Below are 12,355 nucleotides of genomic sequence, written 5' to 3'. Positions count from 1 at the left end.
ATTCCAGCTTGTGCTTCATCCAGCCTGACATTTCACATGAGTACTCTGCATAGAAGTTAGATAAGCAGGGTGACAATATACAAGACTCTGCATAGAAGTTAAATAAACAGGGTGACAATACACAGCCTTGATGTACTCCTTTTCCAATTCATGGAACCAGTCTGTTGTTCCATGTCCAGTTCTAACTGTTGCTTCCTGACCTGCATACAGGTTTCTCAAGAGGCAGGCCAGGTGGTCTGGTAGTCCCATCACTTTTGGAATTTTCCAGTTTATTGTGATCCACACAGTCAAAGGCTTTGGTATAGTCAATAAAGCAGAAATAGATGTTTTTCTGGAACTCTCTTGCTTTTTCAATGATCTAGAGGATGTTGGCAATTTGATCTCTGGTTCCTCTGCCTTTTCTAAAACCAGCTTGAACATCTGGAAGTTCATGGTTCACGTATTGCTGAAGCCTGGCTTGGAGAATTTTGAGCATTACCTTGCTAGTGTGTGAGATGAGTGCAATTGTGGCAGTAGTCTGAACATTCTTTGGCATTGCCTTTCTTTGGAATTGGAATGAAAACTGACCTTTTCCAATCCTATGGCCACTGTTTAGTTTTCCAAATTTGCTGGCATATTGAGTGCAGCACTTTCATAGCATCATCTTTTAGGATTTGAAATAGCTCAACTGGAATTCCATCACCTCCACTAGCTTTGTTCATAGTGATGCTTCCTAAGGCCCACTTGACTTCGCATTCCAGGATGTCTGGTTCTCGGTGAGTGATCACACCATTGTGATTATCTCGGTCATTAAGATCTCTTTTGTATAGCTCTTCTGTGTATCCTTGCCACCTCTTCTTAATATCTTCTGCTTCTGTTAGGTCCATACCATTTCTGTCCTTTATTGAGCCCATCTTTACATGAAATGTTCCCTTGGGGTCTCTAATTTTCTTGAAGAGATCTCTAGTCTTCCCCATTCTATTGTTTTCCTCTATTTCTTTGCACTGATCACTGAGGAAGGCTTTTTTATCTCTCCTTACTGTTCTTTCAAACTCTGCCTTCTCAGACATCCATTTTGTCTTTTTGCATTTCTTCTTCTTGTGGATGGTCTTGATTACTGCCTCCTGTACAATGTCACCAACCGCTGTCCATAGTGCTTCAGGCACTCTATCTATCCAATTTAATCCCTTGAATCTATTTCTTACTTCCACTGTATAATCCTAAGGGATTTGATTTAGGTCATACCTGAATGGTCTAGTGGTTTTCCGTACTTTCTTCAATTTAAGTCTGAATTTGGCAATAAGTAGTTCATGATGTGAGCCACAGTCAGCTCCCTGTCTTGTTTTTGCTGACTTTATAGAGCTTCTCCATCTTTGGCTGCAAAGAACATAATCAATCTGATTTCGGTGTTGACCATCTGATGATGTCCATGTGTACAGTCTTCTCTTGTGCTGTTGGAATTAAAATTTGTGCTCAGTTAAAAGAATGTGTGTGCCACCCAGCCCATTTAAGTGAAATACTGGGGCATGAGTTGTTGTTACTAACCCTAGGGTAGTTTGTTTCTATTTCTGCCTCTGGTAAGAATCCTGGGGATGACCTCTGGATGTTCCTTCCATGCTTCTCTGATATACCAAAGTGAAAGAGGGAATATGACATATCAGACATGCATCATGTCAGCATAATAGTGAGAGGGGAAAATACGACCAAACAAATATCCATAAAGGAAACAGTAAGTGTACATTTTTAGTTAGTATATAAGTAAAGAGTGTCAGAGTTGGTTACCTGAGAAAAGTATAGTTCACACAGATTTTGCCACCTATGACAAAAAGGTCAAACAGGAAGAAAAGCAAAATATTTTTTAAAAAAATCACTAGAAGGAAAGGAAGAAATGGAGAGCTATCATTTAATGGGTTACAGAGTTTCAGTTTTGCATGATGAAAAATTCTGGAAATCCATTTGCACAACAATGTGAATATACTTAACAATATTGAACTGTACACTTAAAATGGTTAAGACAGTGAATGTTATGTGTATTTTACCCAATTTAAAAGATAAGAAAGTTAAGGGTCACTAGAAAAAGGCCAAAGTGGTGATGAAGCGAGACACTAAGCCCTCGAACTTTGGTGTATCTGTCTTCTCCATCACACAAGAAAACAGAGGAGGAAAACAAAATCTGCCCAGTTTATACATCAAAAGAACACTCAGCCCAAAGAAGGAAAAGACAGCTGGCCAGGGAGGGTGTGTTTGCTCCCACTGATCTTGTCAAGGTTGCATGCATGCATGGATGCTCAGTTGCTTCAGTCATGTCCAATTCTTTGTGACCCCATGGACTGTACCCCACCAGGCTCCCCTGTCCATGGAATTCTCCAGGCAAGAATGCTGGAGTGGATTGCCATTCCCTTCTCCAGGGGATCTTCCTGACCCAGGGATCTCACATATGTCTCCTGCGTCTCCTGCATTGCAGGCGGATTCTTTATTGCTGAGCCACCATGGAAGCCCCCTGTCAAGGTTGGGCAGGTGAAATGGATCACACACAAGGCCCCGCCTTCCCCTCTTGTCTGCAGCCTGCAGCTATAGAACTGCAAGATAGGGTTTGGGAGGATCAGCTCAGGAGACCACATCTATGCACCCACTGTAATTCTAATGGAATTACTGAAAAGTTGGGAAAAGAAAGAGGAGAAAGTAAGGAAAAGAAGTTAACATGAGAGTTGGTCCAAAATGCAAATGAATGGATTTTGTGATATGTGAAGATCAGCTGGGGTCGTTGTTCCCATAGGCAGGCAGTCCCACAGGGGCTTATCCTCAAACTGAGGGACTTGACCTATTCATGCACTCTGAAATCAATTCAGTGAATCCTAGCCACTTGTCTGTGGAAAAAATGAAATAGATTTATTAAATTAAACAGAATATGTCAAGAGTGCATTGCACATAATGCGTTAGTTGGTTTTGACCCTTGAACAACACACATTTGAACTGTGAAGATCTAATCATGAATAGATTTTTTTTTTTTCCCAATAGCAAATACTATAGTACTGCAGTATCTGACATTGGTTGAATCTATGGATAGGGAACTGCGGCGACAAGGAACTGGGAATACAGATGGCTGACTATATATTATACACAGGTTTTGCACTTCATGGAGGGTAGGTGCCCCTAACCCCTGCTTTGTTCAAGGGTTAACTGTGTTGTCCTGTGAACGATGTGTCTAAAAGCTTTCCTGGCCGTGAATTCCCTGATGACACTGTACTCAGTCTTTTTCAGTCTGTATGGCGAGTAATCATGAGAAAACTTTTAAGCCACTAGAGTTACCCCAAATTTATCACCTATTCACATTGTTAATGACTGATTTCAAAATGCTGATGAGCTGTTGTTTTTTCTTTGGAAAATCTGTTTCTTATGAAAGGATTTATGTTATTTTACTGTTCTTGTGTACTGCAGCAAAGTGAAAGTTGCTCAGCTCTTTGCGACCCCATGGACTATACAAGTCCATGGAATTCTCCAGGCCAGAATACTGGAGTGGGTTGCCTTTTCCCTTCTCCAAGGGATCTTCCCAACCCAGGGATCGAACCCAGGTCTCCCGCATTGCAGGCGGATTCTTTACCAGCTGAGCCACAAGGGAAGCCCATGTACTGCAGTAAAACCTCTGCTATTCTGAATCATGTGAGAATGAACCGTTCTAGATGAGCTAATTTTCTTGGTTCTAGAAGTTGTTTGATTCCCACATAATCCCTCTGAAGTCCCATTCCCAAGACTGGAAACTCTCCAACCTACTGGTTGTGACTATCACTCCTCTGTGCTTTTGAAAAGACAGTCCTATAGGTCCTACCAGTCCGTTGGTGCCCAACTGAAGACTTCAGGCTATTCCCGACATTCAAGAGTACCAAAGTCTCATTTGAATATGGAAGAGTTCTGTGTCAGTAAACTAGAATCATCCATATTAAATCTCCACTCACTCAAAACATGCTATCCTAAAATTATTTTCAAAAGTAAGATTTTATTATTATATCACTGTCAATAACAATCAAGTATTTATACAATCTCCTTCCCAATCTTGCCCTACTCCTACCCCAAATACAAGCCTTGAAATGTAGAAGTACAGAGGCTCTTCTCAATACCTGCATGCTAACCCATAAGATATTTTTTGGTGCAAATTAGAAAAAGGCACTTCTTCCTCGTTATTTCCATTAAAATTGGTATCGTCGTCATCATCGTTTAGCTGCTAAGTCGTGTCTGACTCTGCAATCCCATGAACTGTAGCATGCCAGACTTCCCTGTCCTTCACTGTCTCCAGGAGTTTGCTCAAATTCACGTCCATTGACTCGGTGATGCTATCTAGCCATGTCATTCTCTGCCACCTTCTTCTCCTTTTACCTTTAATCTTCCCCAGCACCAGGGTCTTTTCCAATGAGCTGTTTCTTTGCATTGGGTGGCCAAACTATTGGAGCTTCAGCTTCAGCATCAGTCCTTCCAATGAACTTCCAATAATTTCTATTAAAAATTGGTATAATAAACTCATTTCCTTGAAAAGGAACATTTAACTGCTATTGGCTAGAACACTGTATTCAAAAACACACAAAACCACAATGTCAAAAAGGGAAATGACAAGTGCTTATAATGGCACAACCACACAACGGCAGTATCCCTGGTCAATATCTGGTCCATACTTGTCTGCATTCTCACTTCCCTTAAGTCCAAGGCTCACCTTCTCTACCAAAATGTGGCTTATATGATCACCTGCCACATTCATCTCATTCTCTGATCAGTACTTAACTAATTTGATACTTTGTGTTCACTGTTCTGTAATCAAGTTGTCTTTGGGATTATCTTCCTATCAGGAGTACAGGTCCTTCAAAAACAGGAGATACAGGTTAAATGCTTTTGTACGTAATAGTCCTTGCTATGTTCAGTCAGAGCTCAATAAATGTTTGTTGGTAAAAGCTATGATACAATGAAATGGTGATGATATATTTTATTATGTCATTTTTCTTTAAAGAAGTACTTCAGTCATACTCACTGACCTAGGCTGATCTCAAAGTAAAAAGAACTGAACATATCACTGACATTGTATTGAGAATTCTGTTAAATCATTTTCCTTTTCAAATAACAAACAATGACAGGTTATTCTGTTTTGGAAGCATTCCTAAAACAGCAAAGCAGGCCTAAAACAGATCTACTCTTTCCCCTGTTTACAGCTTACTCTCTACTCTGGAAGGTTTGAAGAGTTTCAGAGCACACTGACAAAAAGCAATGAGGTGTTCGCCACTTTCAAACAAGAAATGGATAAAGTGAGTATTGCTTGTCTCCCATGAAATACTGACATTTTCTATTTTGACAGGCAATCTTCCTTTGGGTTCATGTTTCTCTTGCTAAGATGTTTCAGTGCATTTCATGAAGTAATGAAACATTTATACATGCAAATGAGATTTGGGCTGTATTTTATTGGTTAAATATCTGGTGGATTAATTTTAGGAAGAATCCAAAAACATCAGGATACATTTTCACCCTGAGGAAGAATATTTTCTTTTTCTAGTCCATGCATAGGTTTAGAAAGAAAAGAGCTAGCAATATAATATTATGTTGTTTATGTTGAAATAAAAACATCAAATCTTCTAATGATTAAAAAAAACAACTTTCATACAAATATGCAAGAGCAGAATGTTAGAGTAGAAAATACCATTTCATAGAATCCTTCTCAGAAGAGAATATATGTAATATGATATAACTGAGACAATCATTAATGAGAAGTCTGAATTCAAATTCTGGGCATGCTCTTACTCCTCAAGTAGCAGTAAACAATTCACTTAACTTCTCCCTTATTAAAATGCTATTTTTCTTGCCTATGTCACAAGATTGTGAAGTTCAAATAAGTTAATGTATTTTTAAGGATTTTAAACTTTTTAAAAGTCTTTTACAAATTGTATCGTTTGTTGTTATTTTAGTCGCTAAGTCATGTCAGACTCTTTTGCAACCCCATGAACTGCAGCCCACCAGACTTCTCTATCCACACATTTTCCAGGCAAGAATACTGTTGTGGGTAGTTATTTCCTCCCGCAGGGGATCTTCTTGACCTAGGGATCAAACCCATGTCTCCTGCATTGGTAGGCAGATTCCTTACCACTGAGCCACCAGGGAAGTCCACTTTTACAAATATAAGTTGCTAATTTTATTACTGGACATAATGTTTAAATTTTATTTAATTCATTGTTTTCCCAAAACAAAATCAGCATCAGAACTGTTTTTCTGAACAGGCACTAGCATTAACCTCTTTTAAGTGTAGAAAACATTCTTGAAAAAAAAAATTTCACAAACATATATGATAAATTTCAACATTCACAAGAAAACTTAATAGGTCAACATTTCTTAAAAGTTACAACTTTTCCACTCCAGAATGAATTCATCCATTTAAAAAATATTTTTTTAATTACAGAGTTTTAATTTGGAACAAATATTACAGTAGAAAAACGTTATTTATTTCAAAATTAAATAGTTTTAAGATTTTGTTAAATATTAGAGCAAGAACTTTTATCTGAAGCTCATTTATAGACTTTTAGTAGAATTAGAAAAAAAAAAAACTGATATGCATGCTGCATTTCTTTAGGTGTGGTCTCATCAGTTCAGGTCCGTCGCTCAGTCATGTATGACTCTTTGCCACCGCATGGAATGCAGCACACCAGGCTTCCCTGTCCATCAGCAACTCTCAGAGCTTGCTCAAACTCATGTCCATCGAGTCAGTGATGCCATCCGACCATCTCAACCTCTGTTGTACTCCTGCCTTCAATCTTTCCTGCCATCAGGGTCTTTGCCAATGAATCAGTTCTTTGCATCAGGTGGGCAAAGTATTGGAGTTTCAGCTTCAACATTAGTCCTTTCAACGAATATTCAGGACTGATTTCCTTCAGGATTGACTGGTTTGATCTCCTTGCAGTCCAAGGGACTCTCAAGAGTCTTCTCTAGCCCCACAGTCCAAAAGCATCAATTCTTTGGCACTCAGTTTTCTTTATGGTCCAACTCTCACATCCATACATGACTACTGGAAAAATCATAGCTTTGACTAGACAGACCTTTGTTGGCAAAGTAATGTCTCTGCTTTTTAATATGTTGTCTAGGTTGGTCATAGCTTTTCTTCCAAGGAGCAAGTGTCTTAATTTCATGGCTGCACTCACCATCTGTAGTGATTTTGGAGCCCAAGAAAATAAAGTCTCTCACTGTTTCCATTGTTTACTCAACTATTTGTCATGAAGTGATAGGACCAGATGCCATGATCTTTGTTTTTTGAATGTTGAGTTTTAAGCCAGCTTTTTCACTCTCCACTTTCACTTTCATCAAGAGGCTCTTCAGTTCCTCTTCACTTTCTGCCAAAAGGGTAGTGTCATCTGCATATCTGAGGTTATTGATATTTCTCCCAGAAATCTTGATTCCAGCTTGTGCTTCATCCAGCCTGGCCATTTCACATGAAGTACTCTGCATAGAAGTTAAATAAGCAAGGTGACAATATACGGCCTTGATGTACTCCTTTCCCAATTTGGAACCAGTCTGTTGTTCCATGTCCAGTTCAAACTGTTGCTTCTTGACCTACATACAGATGTCTCAGGAGGCAGGTAAGGTGGTCTGATATGCCCATCTCTTTAAGAAAGTTCCACAGCTGTTCTGATCCACACAGTCAAAGGCTTTAGCATAGTCAATGAAGCAAAAAAATAATGTTCTTCTGGAATTTCCCTGCTTCCTCTATGATCCAACAGATGTTGGCAATTTAATTTCTGGTTCCTCTGCCTTTTCTAAATCCAGTTTGAACATCTGGAAGTACTCCGTTCATGTGCTATTGAAGTCTGGCTTTTGCGTATTACTTTGCTAGTGTGTGAGATGAGTGCAATTGTGAGACAGTTTAAGCATTCTTTGGCGTTTCCTTTCTTTGGGATTGGAATGAAAACTGACCTTTTCCAGTCCTGTGGCCACTGCTCAGTTTTCCAAATTTGCTGGCATAGAGTGCAGCACTTTAACATCTTTTAGAATTTGAAATAGCTCAACTGGAATTCCATCACCTCCACTAGCTTTGTTCGTAGTGATGCTTCCTAAAGCCCACTTGACTTCACACTCCATGATGTCTGGCTCTAGGTGAGTAATCACACCATCATGGCTATCTGAGTCATTAAGATCTCTTTTGTATAGTTCTTCTGTGTATTCTTGCCATCTCTTCTTAATATCTTCTGCTTCTGTTAGGTCCATACCATTTCTGTCCTTTATAGTGCTCATCTTTACATGAAATGTTCCCTTGGGGTCTCTAATTTTCTTGAAGAGATCTCTAGTCTTTCCCGTTCTATTGTTTTCCTCTATTTCTTTGCATTGATCACTGAGGAAGGTTTTCTTATCTCTCCTTGCTGTTCTTTCAAACTCTGCATTCAGATGGGTATATCTTTCCTTTTCCTCTTTGCCTTTAGTTTCTCCTCTCTTCTCAGCTATTTGTAAGGTCTTGTCAGACAACCATTTTGTCTTTTTGCATTTCTTCTTCTTGGGGATGGTTTTGATCACGGCTTCCTGTACAATGTTACCAACATCCATCCATAGTTCTTTGGGCATTCTTACCTATCAGATCTAATCCCTTGAATCTATTTATCACTTCCACTTTCCACAGATTTCATTAAATTCCTAAAGGGGCTGATGACACTTAAGAAGTTAATAAACTATTAACTCACTTAAGAAATGATGAAAATAAAAAAGCACTGAAGGCTCACGTAGCTTCTCTACAGAGCCCAGAAGCCAAGAGCCTGGGCCTCCAAGCAGACCCAATCTTAGGCTTTTTGGCACGAAGCAACCAGTGCCCATGTGCAGTTAATCCAGGGTAATTGTACCTGAATACAAGCCCTGTCCTTCACATCATCCAAGCAGAGAGGAGATCCTATAACCAAGAATGCAGAGTAGTTTCAGATTTGCAAAAGCTAGGATGCATTTTATTCATTTCTGTATGCCCTACACCCAGCCCCTGCCTAGCCACCAGCAGGCACTCTGCACATGTTGCATTAAATGGAAATAACTCCAGCCCTACTCCTCTGAAAACTCACCTGAATCATTACTCCATCTCTCTGAACCTTAGTTTCCCCATTTATAAAATAGAGGTGAAATTAGAACCTTCCTTGGGGGACTGTCTCAAGGATGAAATGAAATGAATAACGCATGCAATCACATTCTGTGAATCCTACTGCACTCTACAAACACGAAGGCTGAGAAAACTGAAAGTTGACTTTGTGTAGCTACTTCTCAGATGTGCCCAGATATTATCAACATTTTAATAGCAAAAAAGCTGGGCCAACTTTCTCATTAATAGTCTTGCATTCAATACAGTAAATAATCCAAATTTCAAGCTTATTCTTGGAACTCAATAAAGTTATTTTTACTTTTAAACAAAAGAAAACACAATGACAAAAAAGGAAGGACCTAAGTAGCTTTCCTTCTCCTGAACTGGCTCTGGTGCAAATAAGTTTGTTCACCACTGACCTAGATGATTCAGAAATAAATCATGACTCTTTCCACTCAATCTGTATTCCTTGACATTGGATTTTTGCTTCCTTCAGCACCTAGTAATGAAAGGACTTTTTCTTGATGTCCCATATGGAACTGATAGTTTCTCTGATATATTAACTGCTCAGAATTAACATTAAAACACTATAATTTCTGTAGACCACGAAGAAAATGAAGAAGCTGGAAAAGGATACAGCCACATGGAAAGCTCGGTTTGAGAACTGTAACAAAGCTCTGTTGGACATGATTGAAGAGGTGAGGAAGTTTTTCCCTTTGCTCATCTTCCCTCATCTAGTCAATACATTTATACTTGGAAAATAATTACGCCCTAATAGAACAAATGAATACCTTTGAAGAGCTGAATTTTTTCTAGGGTGTGGTATATGATACTCTAATAAAAAATAATCTGAGCAAAAGTAATTTAGAGTTGGGTCCAGACTCATAAAGAACATTGTGACCCTAAGTCACATGCCTACTTGTTGATTCCAAAGCTGTGCCCAAGACAGCACCACACCTGCTGGACTGTGAATTCCTCAAAGGCAGGATGAGTGTTTTACCGGTCTTTGAATTTCCCCGGTGCCGGACACATAACAGGTGCAGAATAAATTTATTAGCTGATTCAAGCATACTGAGAGAAAACACCAGCCCGAGCACCCAGGGTATGTGCTAACTTACAGACAGATGTGCATGTACATTGTTTAATTCCTCCAACAAGCACTTAAATCCTGATATTACATCAGGCTCTGGAGGTTTTGAGACCATAAAAGCAAAGATACATGACCCTTAAGGTGAGAGAGAGGCTTACAGATGAAGGTCTCTCCATGTAAACAAATGAGGAAAAAAAGTCTTAAAAGGTACAGAGTAGCACAAAGCAGAAGGGTGGGGGAGGGTGGGGGAGTGGAGAAGTAAGATAATTCCATGCACAAACACACCAACATTTCTAGAGAAAAGGAGAACTGAATAGTTTGAGCAGCATCATGAAAGAGCGTGGTTACTTTCTCTGGATATAATTACTGTTTTAACACTTTATCCCAAACTGCAACCAATTCCAAAGAGATGTGCTTATTATTCACAAACAGAAATCAAACAGATGCTGGATTAGCATATAGCAGTTTATCTATAGGACAGATAAGGCATTGCTGACCGCCAAACCCCAGTCCATCTCAGTCATTTTGCCGCAAGCCTCTGCTTATTCCTTCTAAGTCTTAGAAGCAGAAAATGCATATATTTTAAGATTTTTAGAAGCCCTAGACTGAAGCAGAGAGAAGCTTTGCTATCTTTCTTTCCTTTAAAAAAAAAAAAAAGTGGATTAAAATTCTACCAAGGTCTCCATCATAATGCAAAAATAGAAGTGATGTCCCTGACCAAGTATCTGTCCAGCCACCACCCTGTGGTCAGAGCCTAACAGACAAATTCCTGGATTAATGATTTTGCTTGTCTCCAGAGAGCATTTTACTTTACTCCAGTAAAACCTGGCAGTTTCACTTTTCACACCGTTTTGTTTGTGTGTGTTTAAATCACAGAAAGCATTGAGAGCTAAAGAATATGAGTGCTTCGTGATGAAAATTGGAAGGTTAGAGAACCTCTGTCGAGCTTTACAAGAAGAGAGAAACGAACTCTATAAAAAAATTAGAGAAGCAAAAATGCCTGAAAAGGATGACCAAGGTCAGCACACCTCTGATGAGGAGCCAAACACCTCCGTGAATGAAGAGGCTGACGCGGAGGAAGCCAACAGCGTTCACAAAGCTGTGCAAAATCTCGCGGCGGCCTTCATGATAATGCATTGTCCAGAGTCAACCCTCGAGGTGTCCAAAGAAATCCACCCAGAAGTCGACAGTCCTCCAGGGGGCTGCGACACGACCCTCAGGGGGCTGGAACAAGCTCCTCTGAGTCCCACATGCCATTTAGATATCCCCCTGCCTCCCCCAAATCCTCAGGCTGAGGACAAGGGAGTCAGTGAGACAGAACCTACCCTCAGAGGAGAGACAGGAGCTGAGGCCCAAGGCGATGGTCTCCCTGGTGCAGCACCGGCTGATCAGCAGAACCGGAAGCCAGAGGCAGCAGCTTCCAGTCAGGCCCCGAAGGCCCCAGCCAAGCCCTCCCTACCGGTGGTGAAGGCCAATGAGCAGCCCTGGAAGCCAGAAGCAGCAGCTTCCAGTCAGGCCCAAGAGCCCGCAGCCGAGGCCTCGCTGCCGGCGATGGAAGTGAACGGGCAGCCCCGGAAGCCTGAGGCAGCGACTTCCGGTCGAGCCCTGGCGCCCCCAGCTGAGACCTCATGTGTGATGGAGGCCGAATGTTCCGCCCCACCACCTGCAGCGGGAGCGCACCTGCCAGCTAGGGAGTCTGGATGTGAGCCCATGAGACAGCCCCCACCAGCAGCAGAGGGGCTGCCAGGAGGGGCCTCAGGTGGACCCCCACAGCCCAAAGTGGCCGACACCAATCTGGAAGGAGTAGACTAAGCCTCCTCAGCCTTTGGAGGCTGTTCTTCCTGACTTTCCATCGTCGTGGTAACGGATTATCTCCTGAAGGAGGCATTAAGGGCTAGGGAGGTCTAATGGAAGAGGCTTAATTAGAATCAATACATTGTTAAATGTTATGTAAAGTATCTTCAGCCTTTGCTATTTGTTCTCAATTTATAATTGATTTGGAGCTTTTCTGTTTAACATTGGTTGATAGTATAATTTTCCCAAATGACAACAAAACATACAGCATAGCAAATCTATATTAATTTGCCATTAAGATGGTACTTAATTCCATTTCTTAATCAACAGTAAGATTTGGTGTTTAAAGACTTCCACTACATAAATACTGAAAATGTAATGCTTTATTTCCATAGAGTTTAATAAGTTCCACAGTAAGTTAA

General features: G+C 40.5%; 1 protein-coding gene across 1 annotated transcript in view; it reads left to right on the top strand.

Annotated features, from left to right (window-relative positions):
* TXLNB (taxilin beta) overlaps positions 1-12,047 on the top strand; it is a 53,411-nt gene extending 41,364 nt beyond the window's left edge. The window contains exons 8-10 of the mRNA XM_061130189.1: positions 5,172-5,264; positions 9,652-9,747; positions 11,016-12,047. Of these exons, the coding sequence (XP_060986172.1) occupies positions 5,172-5,264; positions 9,652-9,747; positions 11,016-11,951 (1,125 nt within the window). The 3' untranslated portion in view covers positions 11,952-12,047. The remainder of the gene's footprint in view (positions 1-5,171; positions 5,265-9,651; positions 9,748-11,015) is intronic.
* The last annotated feature ends 308 nt before the right edge of the window (positions 12,048-12,355 follow it).

Source organism: Dama dama, chromosome 26 (assembly GCF_033118175.1).
Source record: "Dama dama isolate Ldn47 chromosome 26, ASM3311817v1, whole genome shotgun sequence".
NCBI classification, from domain to species: Eukaryota; Metazoa; Chordata; class Mammalia; order Artiodactyla; family Cervidae; genus Dama; species Dama dama.
Note: the sequence above shows the minus strand (reverse complement) of the source record. Positions and strands in the feature narration are given on the sequence as shown.